The sequence below is a fragment of the Cupressus sempervirens genome, chromosome 8 (genome assembly GCF_028749045.1).
Source record: "Cupressus sempervirens isolate cs-2001-9-10 chromosome 8, ASM2874904v1, whole genome shotgun sequence".
Taxonomy (NCBI): Eukaryota; Viridiplantae; Streptophyta; class Pinopsida; order Cupressales; family Cupressaceae; genus Cupressus; species Cupressus sempervirens.
Genome location: NC_143125.1, coordinates 252,555,515 through 252,573,735, shown reverse-complemented (window position 1 = coordinate 252,573,735; position 18,221 = coordinate 252,555,515). Strand labels below are relative to the sequence as shown.

The 18,221-nt window shown below is 32.9% G+C and overlaps 1 protein-coding gene across 4 annotated transcripts in view; it reads left to right on the top strand.

The window, feature by feature from the left end:
• LOC149542430 (P-loop NTPase domain-containing protein LPA1 homolog 2-like) overlaps positions 1-2,073 on the top strand; it is a 60,888-nt gene extending 58,815 nt beyond the window's left edge. For 3 of the 4 annotated variants that reach the window (XM_089797368.1, XM_089797370.1, XM_089797369.1), the window contains 2 exons: positions 555-662; positions 1,395-2,073. In XM_089797368.1, coding sequence (XP_089653494.1) covers positions 555-662; positions 1,395-1,823 — 537 coding nt within the window. In that variant the 3' untranslated portion in view covers positions 1,824-2,073. Of the gene's footprint in view, positions 1-531; positions 663-1,394 lie in introns of all 4 variants that reach the window. The other variant, XR_016355465.1, reaches the window with a different exon arrangement.
• The last annotated feature ends 16,148 nt before the right edge of the window (positions 2,074-18,221 follow it).

Here is an 18,221-nt window from a genome sequence, read left to right as displayed (position 1 = left end):
GTATATATCTTTTTCCCTTATGGTTGGTTTTCAAATTGTTACACTCATTTGTAGCATGAAACCTCATTCTATAAATCATTTCTTTCCCTTATGGTTGGTTTTTAAATTGTTACATTCATTTATGGCATGAAAGCTGTGTAAAGTATTCTTTGCATCCATGGATGATGTTTTTTCATCTACAGTTTTGAAGTTGGGAGTTAAATTTTTCAAGTGGTCAAGCTTTCTTGTATGTCAATTTTCACTTTTGGAAGTACCTATTTTTGTTCGTAATGCCATTATAACTTATCTTAGTATAACATGTATCATCCATGCTAGAAACACTTACAAATTGGAATACAATGACCATCTGCTCTTTTTCCGGCTATGTAGAACATTTGGGAAAAAAACTTAAAAATGTTCTTATCATTTACATTTATCTTTCTACTAATATGTTTACAATGCTACCATCTTAGCTTTTTGGGTAGGCAATGATAAATCATAAATATGAATATTATGTATCCTCTGGGTATTTTACTTATGATTTTACTCCAGTTTGATTTTTACTGTACTTGCAGCTTACTGAAGAACTGCCCGTACCAGGCAGTGATGAAGAAGTAGACGAAGCACCACCCGTTGACACTGAGGACGACCTAAGTGACTCAGGAATTCAGCAGGAGGACGAGGTAAATACTTAAGTCATGTTGCTTGTCATCCAAATCTGAGCATTGATCTGTACAGTTTAAACCCCTATAAAGCCCTAACCTTTCTGAAATGAAATGAAATGACAGTGATACAGAAAAGCACAAGACTAAAAAGCCGTCTTTGCATAACTAGTAGATTGCTGAGTCTTAATAACTTAATAGAAATTTGAACTGCCATAATATTCTCAACACCTTTTAGTAAAGGTCAGTAAGATTCTAAATTTGAACTGCCATAATATTCTCAATACCTTTTTTAGTAAGGAGATCAGTAAGATTCTTTTAGTTATATTAGGTGATTTTATGAGTTATAAGGTGACGTACAGCTTGAGTTGCCTAGCAGTGGAGAACTTGTATCCTTGAAAGAGAGGCTATAAGTTCAAGTTCAAATCCCACAAGAGAGTAGGGTATGTATGCCTTGTATGTAGCACAGTAGGTGTCTCCCATGAGGAGTACTAGTAGTCCTATATTTAATTCATTATTTTTCACGATCCATCAATTGAGGACCTCAAGCTTCTGGATGCGATTGTGTTTTTCTTTTGCATCAATGTTTTGTATCATACTCTGTAGTCCTATATCACTGTCACAATAGGTAGACCCAAAAATAAATATGCTGGTATTGTAGACTATAAATGGACCTTACCTTTTCTTTTACACGTATCTGATTTTCTTATATCCGTATAGGTACTCAATTCTATGCTACTTTTGTTGTTTCAGTTACAAGGCTCTGTTGATGAGGAATCTGCAAGGTCAGATGAAGGATATGAAGATCTAGTCACTTATGATGAGCAAGATGGTGGCTATTGGTCAGACGATCCAGCAGAGGAACAAGCTAAAGAAAAATTAGAGAAATATGGGGTTGAAGAAAAAAGCTCAAAAGTTGTGCCACTTCCGGCATGTAAGATGCAAAATTCTGGCCATCATGTCCAATCTTTTGATACAAATTGCAAATCATTAACGTCGGAGACAGATACTTTTCATAAGAATATTTTGAATGATTCTTCATTACCATTTGAATGCTTTTCAAGTTGTGCATCTATTAAACCTTGCAGAACAACATCTCTTTCTTCACAGCACTGCACAGTCCCTAGTCAATTTCAAAGCCTATCCTCCTTTGGAAGTAAACTGAATAATCAAACGGAATGATGATTTGAGGTTGCAGGTGGTCCATGCTGACCATCAAAGTAAATGATGTCTCTAGGAATACTTGTTGCAAATGAATCATGGTTGGCGTCATTCTTAAATAGCTAAAAGTTGAAGGGATGAGCTTGACATTTTACATCTGGGTTCTTATGAGTTTGTGTTCTTTAATACGCATTCAATCTTGGTGTTTTTTCTTGATGTAAGCGAGTTGTTCATGCAAAAATAAAAATCGCTCAGTTTCTTGGTACTGTTATATGATTTAGAAATGAAGCGATCGAGATTAGTTTATGAGTGGGGAAATTATAGACACTGAGATTAGAAAAAATATGAAACAAACATGTCTACGCCAAACAGATCAAATCCCCTGCAATGGATGGAGTTAAAAATAACAGAAATGAAAGTCAACATCAATCGTCAATTTTAGTTGGAAACTTAACAATTTTAGTTGGAAATTTAGATTCACTTGGAAGGTGTTTTTCACCAGCATCATGATGCCTACAACTGTCTATTTTAGTTTGAAACTTGGATCTACTTGGAAGCTTTTTTTTCTCAGATGCTTGCAATAGGACTTTTTCCGTTGAAATTTTTTCAGATTTAGTGTTTACATGTTCAAGGCTTCTTAACAGAATGTAAGTCTAATGTTTGGGATATTTCACGTTTTAAAATGCTGGCTTTTAGTTTGTCTCGAATGCTTTTTGTTATTATCAAACATTTAAAGATATCTCCCAATCAACAAACTTCCACGCAAGCATGAGGGGAATAATTGCCTCCATTCTGTAAATGAATTGAACGAGGAGTAATTTTAAAGGACAATTTTAAAAGGTACAAATGAGTTATGCACTTGAATAACTGCACTACTTTTTGTAAGGATTGCTCATAGTGTGTAACAGATTAAGGGGTCTAGTTACCAATCCCTGTACATCTAAATGTTTAAGTGATAATTTAAAAAAATTCGAAGAGTATTGTTTCATGCTTTGGTTTAGTAACACACATTAAAAGGTCGAGTTACTACCATATGCCACGTATAATTAGCCCCTGGTTCATCTAAATTTATAAGTATTAATTTTAACAAATAAAAAGTGGAAAACTATTGTTTCATCCCAAGTGTAGGAATGTGCTGGTTATCCTCCAGATAGAATGCACCACTTGTAAATTTTTTCCTCAAATCTGCCAAAGTAAACAATTTTTTATTGCAGTTTTCAGTCTCTGCCTTATAGCAGGAGACTATAGTTTTTGCCCTGTTTATACTATCATTACTTTTTTGTTTTGAAAAATCTGAAAACATTATCAAATGTTAAAATGTTTCTTAATATTATTATTAAAATACATAATTTTCACACTTAAATGCTATTTTTTTATTGGTTATTACTATTTTTAGTAGTGGGTTAAACATTTTAAAAATTTCATTGAAATTCTTTTATTCCTATGTGAAAGGAAAGTGGCTTAAATAAAGGACCGACATTTAATTTGGCCTTAGTGGTTGCATTATATTCATTAAACTTTCAACATATATGCATTTTAGTGAGCAACCATATATGCATTTTATTGTGCATGCCCAACAAATGATTAAAACTTATTGTTTTTATGAGTTTTAATTTAGTATTTTCAATTTATGATGCAAGTTTTTTAACCACATAATTTTTTAAAAATATTTTTTGATGATTTGATTGGGTGAATCATTGACTCTTATATGCGTAGGATTGAAGTTAAATATTTTTATTTGTAAGTTAGTTTAATGTTTATACTTTCAATATTCTATTTTTAAGAATTAATTTTTTCGTTCTACTAAAATATTTAAATAGTTTAATGTTTATACTTTCAATATTCTATTTTTAAGAATTAATTTTTTCCATTCAACTAAAATATTTAAAAAAATATTATTTACACTTATAGTATATAATATTTTAAGAAACACTATTATATATTATTATTAAAATATTTTTTATTTTTATATTATAATTTATTTATAATAGTATATATGATATATGAATAGAATTTAACTATTTAAGATTTGCGTTGATTAAAATATTTTATATACTATGATAAATTTATTATTTTAGCATTAGATTTATACTAAAAACTATTAAAATTGAGGCAAGTACTAAGCCATTATATTGCACTTGTTTTATATTTCATACTTGATACTTGCTTTTGGAATACTCACAAAGCTTTAGTGTTTTTTTGGGTTGGGTTGAAATAAGTAAAACGAGTGTAGTTGTCTCTCTCCATTTTCTCCATTATATTCTATGGCTCATTCTGCCTTATGACTTTCTTGTCTTTTATATAATTTGGGCTTTTTTGTTCATATCACATCAATATTGGATTTGTATTGTATTGCAATAGCCTTATATATTTTTATAAGAGGTTTGTATTTATTGCAGGGATTTCATTCTCAATAACGCATCAAAATAGAGTTATACAGAGTTCATATTCTTCAACTAATGAAAACCCCAAGTCAGAGTGGTGTGTTATGTACTCCTTGGATAAAGATGGTGTTCAACATTATATTTTAGGAGAGGATTGTCTACTCTTATTATGAAATTAATAGTACATAGTTTTTGTCATTGTATGGAAGACTCCAAACATCTTCATTCTTCTTCTTTTCGTAATTTTCTATGTTTTGGGCTTTTTTATATTTGTAGTTACTAACTTTCAGTTTGTGCTACCATTCAATGTGAAGCTCCTCTTTGGTCACATATCTATTCTCCTCCTTAGCCAGGTACATATTCTTTGACATCTCTTTTTAAAGGAAATAGTTTTTAAAGATAGGGCTTTGTTTTCATGGTGAATATTCTAGTGTTTGGCCCATCTTGTAGTAAATTTCATAATTTCTTTTTGCTATTTGATTAATTTGTTTTTGCCTTCAAATTTTTAGACTAATTGTTACATGTGATATTTTGAGTGACAAATTGGTGTATTCAAATATCTTTTCTCTAAAACATCAACTATGAATATATATTGAAATAAGTATATACAATTATTTTATTATTGTCTATCTTAAAATAAATTTATTTACAATAACTAATATTAATTTTGTTGCCATAAAATTGTTTGCAAGAAATGCATTGGATCTTATCTATACTATATATTTGTACATTATATTCTAATTACATACTTATGGATTAATATTTTAATATATATATATATGATTAATACAAAATTTGACAAATCAATCACTAAAACAATCATCAATTTTTTCACCAAAAGGTAGGGACTCTAGCTCTTGCAGAGCCCTTGTTTTTTATTGTTTTGTACTATAAACCATTCAAACCATGAAGAATTCTATGTTTAAGTATTAATTTAGAAAAAATGGAAGGCTATCATTTCATGTTTAAGTATTTTTTTTTTCAAAATTGACTATTGTTTCATGCCAAGTTTATTAAGGCGGGGCACTACAAAGCCAAAATAGTGAATTTTTTTCCTCAAATTTGTAAAACGACTACTTTTTTCAATAGATTTTTTTGTTATTTTCTACCATTAACCATAGATCATGAAGAATTCATCGTGTAATTCATGTTTCAACCAATTCTTGTAATGTATGTAGTGGTAATTTGGTTGGATTGTTAGTGTTACAACCAAGGTTCAAATCTCCTCTTGATTCATACAAATGTTGATGTTTGATTGCTAAAGGTGTAATTTTCAATGTGTTATTTCTAAATTTATAGTCCATTCTTTGTTTACCTAAGTTTATTAATATATTTTTATATTTATTGATAATTAAAGTTGCTATAGTTTTGAATGTTTTTCTTTCTAGTGAGCTCAATAGGTGAGCGTGTAGGGCCAGAGGTCAAGCTGATTTTTAGGCTAATTACTAGACCATGGACCATATTTTGTTGTTGCGGGCCATCATCGAGGAGGCTCGCCATCGCTCTAAGAAAGTCTACTGTTGCTTCCTAGACTTTTGTAAAGCCTTTGATATTGTTCCCTGGGTTGCCCTTTTCTAAAGATTGAGAGACATCAACATTTCAGAGAGTTTGTTGACTACCATTATGAGATGATATGAGTGTTACTGGTAGATTCAGATGCCTGAGGGTTTCTCAACTCCTATTCAGAGCACTATTGGGGTGAAATAGGGTTGTCCTCTTTCCTCTACCTTGGTTGGTATATATATCTATGAGTTGGAGATTTTCCTCAGAGATTCCTCACTCCATATGGACGATTGCTACCTGCATTATGTCTTGATCTCCATTCTCTTGTTTGCTGATGACATGATCCTTTTAGCCTCCTCTCCAGAGAGTCTTTAGAGACTTCTTGATGGCTTGGCCTCCTTTTGTGACCTTCGTAAGCTCTCAATGAACTTGAACAAGACTAGGGTTATGATCTTCAACTGCATGAAGACCTCTATCCTGCACTTCTGCTCACTAGTAAATTTGGACCTATTTTTCGATGTACGAATGTCAAAATTGCACTCGCAAATGTCAAAAACGACCGTCGCTAGCATTGCGTCACAATTTTGACGCACACCACAACCATTGATTTATTGACGTTAATCTCCATAAGAAATTATTGCCATCTATGTCACATGATGGCGTCAGGCAAGTAGTTTGGAACATCGAAATATTGACGACAACCAAAGATGATTCGACAGGTTTATCATACTATCGACGACATGATGTGTAGAAATATGGATGACTGCTAGAGGTGATTCGGCAGGTCTGTCATACCCTTGATGACAAGATGTGTCTAAATATCGACGATTGTTAGAGATGATTCGGCGGGTTAGTCATAGTGTCGACAGAAGGATGCGTCAAAATATCGATGCCAATTAGAGTAAAAAAAAGTCTCCGTGTATATCATGAGACTAATAACAGTCATATGAAGTCAATAATATATCAGAGTAAGACTCCATGTCTAACTGTATATCAGACTTGAGATAAAGATCATTATTATAGATTAAAATTTTTATGGTTCCACAAGCATGAGGAAGAAATTTTGAAGCGAATTCTTGGAGAGAATTCGTGGCTTGTTTCAGTCTTCGTATATATTTTCTTCTTCATAGCTAGATGTAAATTGTCTTGATGAAAATTAGTCATTGGAGAGATAATAATACAAACATGGTGCCCTCCAAAATGTATAAAATGTAATGTGAGTTTAAAGGACTATTTCAGGACCAACCATTTAAGCAACACCTTAATTGGATTGAACTCCTTATTAGCTAGCGAAGTTGTGATTTCTACACCTGCAATTTGAGTTGATATTCTCAGGTTACCTAGATAAGGTGCCGATAGTATATGGATGCTATCCACTTCTAGATTAAAAACTTTAAATTCCTCTAAAGATATTCATTATGGTTGTTTAGAAAACAGTTAAGATGCCAATGATATGGTGTTGAAAGTGAAACCCTAGCTCAGCATCAAACAATTTCATTACAAAAAAAAATCAAATCATTAGCTTGTCTCTGTACTCTAAAAAGCTATGTGCCAAATATTTGCAACAAACTTACACCACAAATCTGAACAAGGCCAAAGCTCGCCAGCAATATCAATTCATCTCCATAACAACAATATCATACCATGATAACACACAAGCCTCAGATAAAATACTGCAAAAAATAGGATAAAATAGAATGTGGTTTGCTTCTCATCATGTATAGTCCAAACTCCCATATATAACTTCAACATATGATTGCATAACTCTTGCTATACGCAACCAAAAAGTAATAATGTCAATCAAAACAATTTTACAATTTCAAAAAGATAATGCAAAGAAAAGTCTGAATATGCTTGATTATAGCCACCTCTTCCCAAGCCTTTTAAATTGTAAACCCATGATATAATAGACTCATTCTCAAATGACACAAAGAAGACAACTGCTCTTGATATATGTATATTGATAATCAAATACTTTCTCCTCCTTGGTGGACAAGTGTGATACACAATCTCTTGCAAGAGTAGCTCCATGTCTGCATACAACTTATAGAGAAAGCAACATGTCCATTTCTACCAGAGAAGTAATGGTAATCAGTACTAAATCATAATCTACATACAACTTATAGAGAAAGTAGCAAGTTGTAATTCATAGTACTTATGTTAAGGCCATTTTAAGGTGTTCACATGAAACCTGCTACGTTCACCCACTAAAAGTAAGTACCATGTTGGAGACTTCAAAGTTTGAGCATCCCCATCTACAATAATGACAATAATTTATGTGAGAGGCAATAATGACATGATACAAAAATAAGTTGTAACTAATATATTGTTAACAGGGAAATTAAAACCACCAATATTTTAACCAGATTATAAATTAATAAAAAGGATTGTTAATGCAGTAACAAACCTCAAGTATCATTGTCCAACTCAGGCACTCCAACTTAAGTTTTTCAGTTCTACTATTTGGTACCCTACAAACCAAATACAATGAAATCATGATCAATTAGCAATACATGACACATTTCAACAAAGGAAACAAAACATTTCTTTTAATAACATCAAAATGTAGAATGTAGAAATAGTAAAAAAAAGGAAGTCATCAATAGAATGTAAATAGTGAAGAATCATTGTCTGTAGCCAGTTAAGCATCCATATGTCTTTGGTTTCTCTCCCTCCCATCCAAAATAAGATTCAACAACCACACTGAATCAAGAATGTGCGTGCAACAACGTTCCATATGCATGGACAATAGGGGGGGCTAAAAAGATGCAACACATTTACATTTATGACTTGTATAAAAAATACAAACATGTTGCATTTTTCAGCCCAACCTATTGTCCTATGTATATCAATTAAGATCACATATTGAATTAGGGCCTTCTTCTGCACTACCTAAAACCAAGAAAAATGAAACAAATTAATCCAAAATACATATTTAATTCAAATCTTAGAAGAATACTTTCATTATTGTAAGTTGAAATATATGAATGGAACCATCCTTGGAAAAAACCTACACATAAAAAATGCCTCATGCAAGAGGACTCTCCATAAATCAAATATTTCATTCCTAAATTTTTGCATTTAAGTCAGTAAGGAATTCTAGTCTAGAGGAAATTACACTTATCATCAACATTTAAAGCATATTTATATGTTTTGATTGATATAACAATGCATTAAGGGGATCGTTGAGTAATAGAAAGAAGAAATGAGAGCAAGATGAGAAGAGGAAAAAAATTGTGAGGAAAGGAGGTGGAGCTATACTACCAAGAAAGAGATAGATAATGAGGCTTGATGCCATGGAGAGGAAGATGGGGTTGAAGCAGCAAAAGGACGAAAAATTAGAAAATGAGCTGGTTCAAGATAGGTATGGTTCAAGATCTGTATGGTTTAAGTGCATTGAGGTTATTTATTTGGTTTGAATTGTGCATTGGGAAGGTTTGGATCCTTTCATGTGTCACTGTTATGCCACAGTCACAACATGACATTCAAATCAGATTGTGATGGAAATGGCAAAGCTTCCATTGGGATTTTGTTCATAAAGCCTTTGAAATCAGCAAATGAGTTTGATCCATCTGACCCTATTTAGAAGGTGTTATGATGAGATTTAGTCAAGATATATTCGAGTGTCAAGTCGGTAAGGCATCTGGGAAGAATTGATGGGACCATATATTTTTGTTTAGTTTTGATAGGTTTAGTTTGAGCTTCACTTGGTTTTGAAAATCCTTTCATATTCTCTACTTAACAAGGCCAACCACATGAAGGTGGAAGCTCATTTGGCCTCTCCCCCACTATAGTCACTCTCAATTCCCCATTAACAACTAACTACATATTTCATTCATTCATTTTAGAAGTATATCATTGAATCATTATAATCACATAACATTCATTAACATGGCATACACTTAATTAATAAGTATAAACATTCATCAAAAATTTGTGGACACATCAATTTTATATTCACATAACATTCATTAACTCGACATATAATTCATTGATACCTATAAACATTCATCAATAATTTGTAAACACATCAATCATTATAATCACATAACAATATTCAATAACATGATATAAAATTCATTAATAAGCAACATTTATAAATATCCATCAACACATTCATCATCAAACAAGGTTTTTAACATTCATTTCTTCATTTCTTCTTTGTTTTTTTTGAAGATAAAGGCTAATAGGCACATTGTGACTATCTTTTGCATCTTGTGGCTCTTGTGGTTTTGATCTTACGACATGAGGTTTCCTCTTCTTTTGTTGAGGACAAGGTTGATGTGCCCCTGCAATAAGAAATAAATGAGTTTAATTCTAAACATTTTTTTTTAATGTTATAAGTATTTTATTAATCTAACTAACATAACAATGAATTTTCTTTACCTAATAGTGCCACATCATCTACTAACACATTTTGTTCAGCCTCAACTTCAACATGCTCAACACTAACATCATGCTTTGCATACTCAAAAATTATCACATGAAGGTTACACCAATTGCAATTTAGGATGTTAAATTTTATTAATAGTTACATGATTAATTTTCAAAAGAAACTGAATATGTACTTGTATCATTGTGATGCACATAGGGGTCTTCGTGATGTGTAGGATCTGTGCCTTCATCATCATGAGTAAGATCTGTGCCAGGAGTAGTGGGCTACAGTGAAATGTTATGTGCACATTGTTATCATTGTTTGAAACTACATCAAATAGATTATTTTAATGAAGTTGTCAATAATAATCATGAAGAAAATAATGTCCCTTCTGATGATTGAGAATTGAAATCACATACCTGTAGGACATACACTGGTACCCTCGTCAGGTGGAACAACTCAGTATGGTCTCAAAAAATCCTGTAACGAAACATACATATTGTGGTTCATGATCCATAAATTAGTATAAAACATAAAGCTTTATTGTACTATAGTCCTAGCAAAAGACTCATTGTTGCTTACTTCTAGACAATGTGCTCTACGATACAATTCATTTCTTATGGCCTGTTTCTCTTCAGTTGGATGTGGATATATCACAAGCCCAAGAATTTGTATATTGATGGTCTTGAGGGTCTTTTTACACAAGGTTACAGGGTCACTGTTATATGTGATGTCATCATCGCATAATACTGTGGCTGCCATATCAACAAGTAATTGCTCTTGTGCAATATGTTCTTTTCCCTTTCCCTATGAAATAAATTGTGACAAAAAATATCAATAAAATAATCAAAACAAGTCCAAAACCTTCACGAAAGTAACATAATAATATGACATTTTGTAAAATTACAATTGTATAATTTTTATACAGAAGGTTTACTTGTGCTGGAGAAAGGGTGGGAGTAGCATCCCTGCCTCTGTCATTCAATGGATTGGCCATGTCGCCCTATGACAAAGAATATATATAAAAACATCAACATAATGAAAGGAGTAGTACACTTAGCAAAAAAACTTATTATTAAAATGGTATATTGTATATTAGAGTTCTAATTGGAAGTAATTAGTTTAAATTTTACATATATATTACTTACAAGTCCCATGATAGTAAATTTCTTTGTATCTATGTGATTCAAATTGTAATCTATTAGCAACTCTTCCCCCGAACTTATTGATTTTATCGCACATACAAAAACATGATTTCCCTCACATGCCTCGAAAATGCAATTGGGTTGCTTATTAGTTGACCAAGGACACGTCCTACTTATAAAACCTGCAATGTTCCCATTGCTTTTGGCCTTCCATCAATGTACACAACAAGTCTTTTACTTTGATCATTATCTTTCCATCGTAGATAATTTTCTGATAGTGCATACGTACACATTATTTTTTTTAATATTGAATTATCCACATCCAGTTTGTGTAATTGTAACAGGGTCCTACATATTCCATCAATTCGACAACTTTGTTATAACTGACCTTTATGCCATCCATGGAAAATAGGCACATTCTTGTTAACACAAAAGTGTTAATTGGAGGTAATTCCTTGGGTACCCATTCTTTCTCAAGATGTGTGTACCTTAAGAGAACCTTGATGTCACCTGTTGTCTCATCATCATAAGAACATGACCCCCCTTGAGCAAGGAAAAAATTGCATGAGTTTATTGAATTTTCTTCTAATCTTTTTCCCTCTAGATTGTCTCTCTTTCGTAGACCTTCTACATGTCTCACTGTCCTCTTCTATTTCCACATTTCCCTCACTTGAGGAAGACAAATCCGACGGATACCTATTTGGTGGTACCTGGAGCCCATCAAATGAGAGATATAGTTAAAGGAGTGAAATATTTTTCTATAAAATGAGGCTGATATTGATGAAATTTGCCTAAAGTTAATGTTGACGGTAAAGAGAAAGCAAGCATATAATAAATTTATACCTCCCGATCCATGTCACTTTATACGATCCTCGTTAAAGGGGTATAGTTTCCTGCATATGTAAATCATTTGTCTTAGGTTAGCTACAAATTACATGATACTTATGCTACAAATTACATAGAACATAACATGAACTATATGCATACATCGCAAAAAATATAACATCGTATATTTTTTAATTGGTTACCTCGACAAAAAAACATATTATAAGTAATCAACACCTAATACATTTCCATTGATCATGTCATTGATCATCTTCTTCGTCCATCTCATCATCATGAACATCATCATTATCGCCATCATCATCCAAATTGTCAAAATGACCATCGTCAACATCATGACCATTACTATGGCCACCATCGTCATTGTCGTCATCACCATCACCATCACCATCACCATCACCACCACCATCATCTTCGTCACCTCTATCATCATCATCATCATCATCATCATCAATGCCATCACCATCATCATGAACATCTTTTCCATCATCATCATCATCATCTCCTTCATCTTCGCCATCATCAACATCATCATCTCCTCCTTCATCTTTGCCAGCATCATCATCTACTTCATTTTCCACTTCTTTGGTATCTTCTTCTTTAATCACATTATACTTTACTGGTCTTCCTCTTGGATTGTGTCTAACAACAAATGACCAACTCGGTTGATGTGGAATGCCAAAGTAAAATGCTTGCTCACATTGGCTTGGAAGAACATAGGGCTCATTTTCAACTGGCTCAAATGACCTTGTATTAATCATTGTAAATCCATTATCATATTTAATAACAATTCTATTAGGATCATTTTGATTTACTTGTAGCCTATACAATTTGACACCAAATAGAACTTGTTTGAAGGAATTAAAGTCAGACTCATTTATATCATCCAAAATGCCATAGTATCTATTTTTAGATTGTTGAGGATGCATGTCGTTTCTAGACAAAATATTGGTGACCTCAAACACTACAGTTATCCCAGAATCACAAGTTCTCTTAGTCTCATCCTCTAGTTTTATGCAAAATTTATGGCCACAGTACATACTCTGTGGTGCTTGACCTGTTTCTTTTCAAACTTGTCAAAATTATGCACCCATACTTGAGTTGATATTAAACAAATGGGTCACGATAGATTAACTTATACGTACCTTTCCACCTCTTAAACCATTTACTAGATTAATTACCATTGGCATAATATTGGGATCTCCATTACAATGAGTTTCTTTAACCAACGAAGCAACACCTTCCCATGTTAATGAGCGACCATTTTGTTGAGATCATTTAATCCATACCATCATCCAATCAAAATTATTTGCAATATACAAATGAAATGCATCCCACTTACGAGCAACTATATAAAATAAATAGACCAGTTAGAAACAACTTATATTGATGATGAATAAAAATTAATTAACTACAGTAACATCTTATAATTAGCTCTCATATTCCTCAATCTACCTTTCCCCATCAAGTACTCCCCTTCAAATTTGTTCATGGAATTGGGATCCCAAATGCGATCTACATGGATCTTTGATGCAAATTTGGGAAGATATTCACTAACGTGCACCATGGTCTGGTAGACCATATAGCCCTCGACCAGGAAACCCTCAAGACATGCTCTTTGTTGAACCAAATCCGTCAAAAATTTCAAGTGCCTCTCAACCATCCACATTGACCTAGTTGGTACAAGTCCACACAATTCGATCTCCTCAACTAGATGTATGAGGTATTGTTCTTGTGCATTGAAAAAAGTTGAAGGTAGATACTTTTGCATCTCACACAGAAGTTGAGAAATTTTTCTCTTCCATTGCTTTATGTCTTTTTTATCAATTTCTTTAGATGACAACCACCTAGAAGATATTCATCATGCAAAATATATTAATGAGACTAATAACACTTCTATACAACAAATCTAACAAATAACACTTCCAACCTCATGTATTTCCCAAGATCATATATAACATGTTTGACGCTCATGTTGTCCAACTTGTGTGGGAGAGAGGTAGAACATACTACAATAATAATAAAATGATCTTTTCAGTATATTATAAAATAAAAAAATTAAAAGTACATGAAATTTTGAAATTTTATTGTAAATAGAGAAGAACATGACTTACCTTGACGAAGGTATGTTAATCATGCATTTTCAACCCTGCCCCAAAATCACCTTTCTTTGATATGAGACTACCTATGTTTGCAACAAATCCTATGGGAAATTTAGTTTTTTTATGGCTTCATACATGACATCAATTTGTTGCTGTATCAATAACCAAGGAATGATGCTTGTATTAATTTGGTTTCCATTGCTATTTGATTCAATGAAAAAATTCAATGCACGATTGGATTCATCAATGTCATTGCAAATTTTGACCAAGTTTTCTTTGTCATGCCTTCCATCCATATTTTCCATAGTGCCTCTATTACATTCTTTCCAATATGTATAGCATCAAACAAATACATGATTGGGAGGTGCTCATAGTACAACAACCTACTAAATTGTCTAAGATAGCTTTTAAGTCCTTTTGAAAGTTTCTCATTGATGCCTTGACGACCTTCAAAAACATCAATTATATCATTAGTAAAAAAAGACATTATTTATATTTAAATTTCATATGAAAAACTGCATCAGAGAATGACATTACCTCGACGATTCATTCTATTGTATTCCAACTTCCACATGTGAGGTGTCATTCTTCGTGGCTTTGATGTTGTCTCTTCTTTCCCATTGAAAATATGTTTTTCGGCAATTTGATACTTATGATTTTTGTGGAGAAAGTTTCTATGCTCATCGAATACCTACTTTCCTAAACTTTTTGAATGGTGAGATTTCATCTTTGGACCACAAATCAGACATGCAAATTTTCCCTTTGTCTGAAGACCTACAAGATCATGTATAATTGGATGACATGTGTACTATAAAATTCATATTTATAATTATCACATGCAACTTAAACATACAATGAAAAATATCTGTTAACAATTTTACATACCACAAAGATGTGTTAGTCTAGGGGCATCATGTATTGTCCATACAAGCATTGCATGGAATTAAGATTGCCTTTCACCAATTAGTCTAGAGATGTTGTACATAGTGGCCCCATTCTATAACTCCAACAACTCATCAATAAAGGGCTCAATATATGCATTTATATCTTTCACTTGGTACTTACCTAGTTGAATGAACATAAACAAAAAAAATTATTGTGGCCATTTCAATACTATATTTATAAATTAATTTAGATGAATATTAAATGGAAAAATACCTGGTACAATCATTGTCAACATTATGTACTCCCTCTTTACAAAAGGAGGAATGTTATTGTTAATAACAAAAGAGGCCAGACCGAGTAAACAAATCTCATCTCTCCAAATGGATTGACACTGTTTGTTGTTAATGAAAGCTTCAAATTATGAGGTTCTTTTTTAAATACTAGCCACCTATCTTCTATGTCCTTAAATGCAGAACCATCTACAGGTATTCACATAATTGTTAGGCTTAAACCATAGACAAAAATAACAATTACATGCAAATATAAACAATATTAGAAAATAATAGATCACACAGAAGAGAGCATAGGACACCAAGATTTAACGTGGTTTATCCAAACCCTGGGCTATGTCCACCCAAAAATAAGTCCAATATTATTACATTCCAGTGATTACAACTTGATTAAAATCTGTAATCCCTTACAACTCAATACAACTGCAAGAAGCAATTTTTGCATCACACACTATGAAAACCCTTATTCCTAAGCTCCTTTTATACAAGAATTTGTACCCCTTTAGGGTTATAATTAATAATTGCATGTCGGCCCAAAATTCGGATAAAATAAGGCCCAAAAGAATTATGAAGTATGTACAATACTTCCCTAATTAGTCACCACAGACTAACAATCTCCCACTTGGGCACTGATCATACTCCACACTAGACAACAATCTCCCACTTGGAGATTGATCTTGTAGCAATATCACTACCACATAGGGCTCCTACTGGACCAAACCACCCCAGACTCTGCTATTCTTTTATTCCTACTCAGTCTAGAAAACCAACCAAAGCTGAAGAGGAATTCAAATTCTCTTTTGTCACTGCCTTTGTAAACATATCTGATGGATTATCATCTATATGTATCTTGTCCAGCTTTAACTATCCATCATCCAAAACTGACCGAATGAAATGGTACCACAACTAAATGTGTTTTTTCTATGAATGCAGAGCAAAGTTCTTTGCAAGATGAATGGCACTTTGACAATTTGTAAACAAATAATTATCCCTCTAAGGGTGTCCCAATTCTTCTAGGAAGAGCTAAAGCCATATCATCTCCTTGGCTACCTCTGTAAAAGCAACACACTTTGCCTTTGTAGTGGATAAAACATTAACCTTTTATAACCTAGAAACCTAGCTCATGGCTGCCCCACCAATAGTAAATACATAACTTGTAGTATTCTAGCTAGTATCAATATCCCTTGCCAAATATGAGTCAACATAGCCCTATAAATCAATAGTAGAGCCCCCAAAGTGTAAACACTTATTGGATGGTCCTCTCAAATATCTAAGAATCCATTTTTCTACATTCCAATGCTCAATTCCTGGATGACTCATATACCTACTAGCGACTCCAACTACATGTCTAATATCTAGCCAAGTACATACCATAACATACATCAAGGTTCCTATAGTTGAAGCATAAGGTACCTTGGACATCTTGTCCTCCTCTTCTTGTGTCTTTGGACACATCTCCTTAATCAACTTCAAATGACTAGGCAAAGGTCTGTTGATAACTTTAGCATTCTCCATAGAGAAACGTTGCAACACTTCATTATATAATCAATTTGAGATAATGTCAATTTTTTGTTCTTTCTATCTTTGCAAATCTTCTTACCAATGATTTGTTTTTTTGGCCCCAAATCCTTCATAGCAAATGCATATGCTAATTGGTGTTTCAACCCCTTAATGTGATCCATGTTAGACCCAACTACGAGCATATCATCAACATATAAACATAAAATAATGTAGTTTTCATCATCCAACTTTTTAAAATTAACACAATGATCTAAATGACACCTACTATATCCATGCTCATGCATAAAACTATCAAATTTCAGATACCATTATCGAGGTGCTTGCTTCAAGCTATATAAAATTTTCTTCAATCTGCAAACTAAGTTCTCCTTACCTTTGACCTCAAATCCCTATGGTTGAGCCATAGATATCTCTTCATCCAAATCACCATGAAGGAATACTATTTTAACATCAAGCTACTCCGAAAGCAAATCTTTAGTAGCCACAATACTTAAAACAGTGTGAATAGAAGTCATCTTAACAACAAGAGAGAATATCTCATCAAAATCAATGCCATTTTTTCATGCAAATCCTTTTAAAACTAACTTGACTTTAAATATTTTCTTACCTCCATCCTCTTCTTTCAACCTATAAACCCATTTATTTTGTAAAGCCCTTTTATTTGTAGGCAACTTGCATAAATCTCAAGTCTTATTTTTTTCAGCAAAGGGTCCATTTTGTCTTTCATTGTAGACTCCCATTGAATCTTAGTATCCACCTGCACAACTTCATCATAACATCCAGGTTCACCAACATCTGTTAGTAAAATAGAGTATAAAGAAGGAGAAAATCTTTCTAGAGGTCTACTTAGCCTTGTTGACCATCTAACATTCACTGGTGTGTGTGGTATTTGTTTGTTGTGATTGTTGCACATCATGAAGAATTGCTAGAACATCATCTTTTGGAGTATCATCCAACACTACATAGTCATCTTCTTTCTTCTCATGTTGTTGCAAAAAATCTTTGTACAACACTTTCTCATTGAAAATGACATCCCTACTTATTACAATTTTACAATTTTCAAAATCCCAAAGCTTATAACCAAATTCATCAATGTCATATCCAAAAAATACAAATTTCTTTGACTTAGCTTCTACCTTGGTTCTATTTGTAGAATCTATATGAGAAAATGCTTCACAATTGAAGGTTTTGAGAAAAGTATAGCTCACCTTCTTTCTAGTCCATGTTTCATCTGGAATACCATAGCACAAAGGAGTAGAGGCACCTCTATTAATCAAATATACAAAAATATTGATAGCCTCTACCCACATGTTTAAGGGCAACCTAACATGCAACCTCATACTCTTTGCATGCTCCATTATAGTCCTGTTC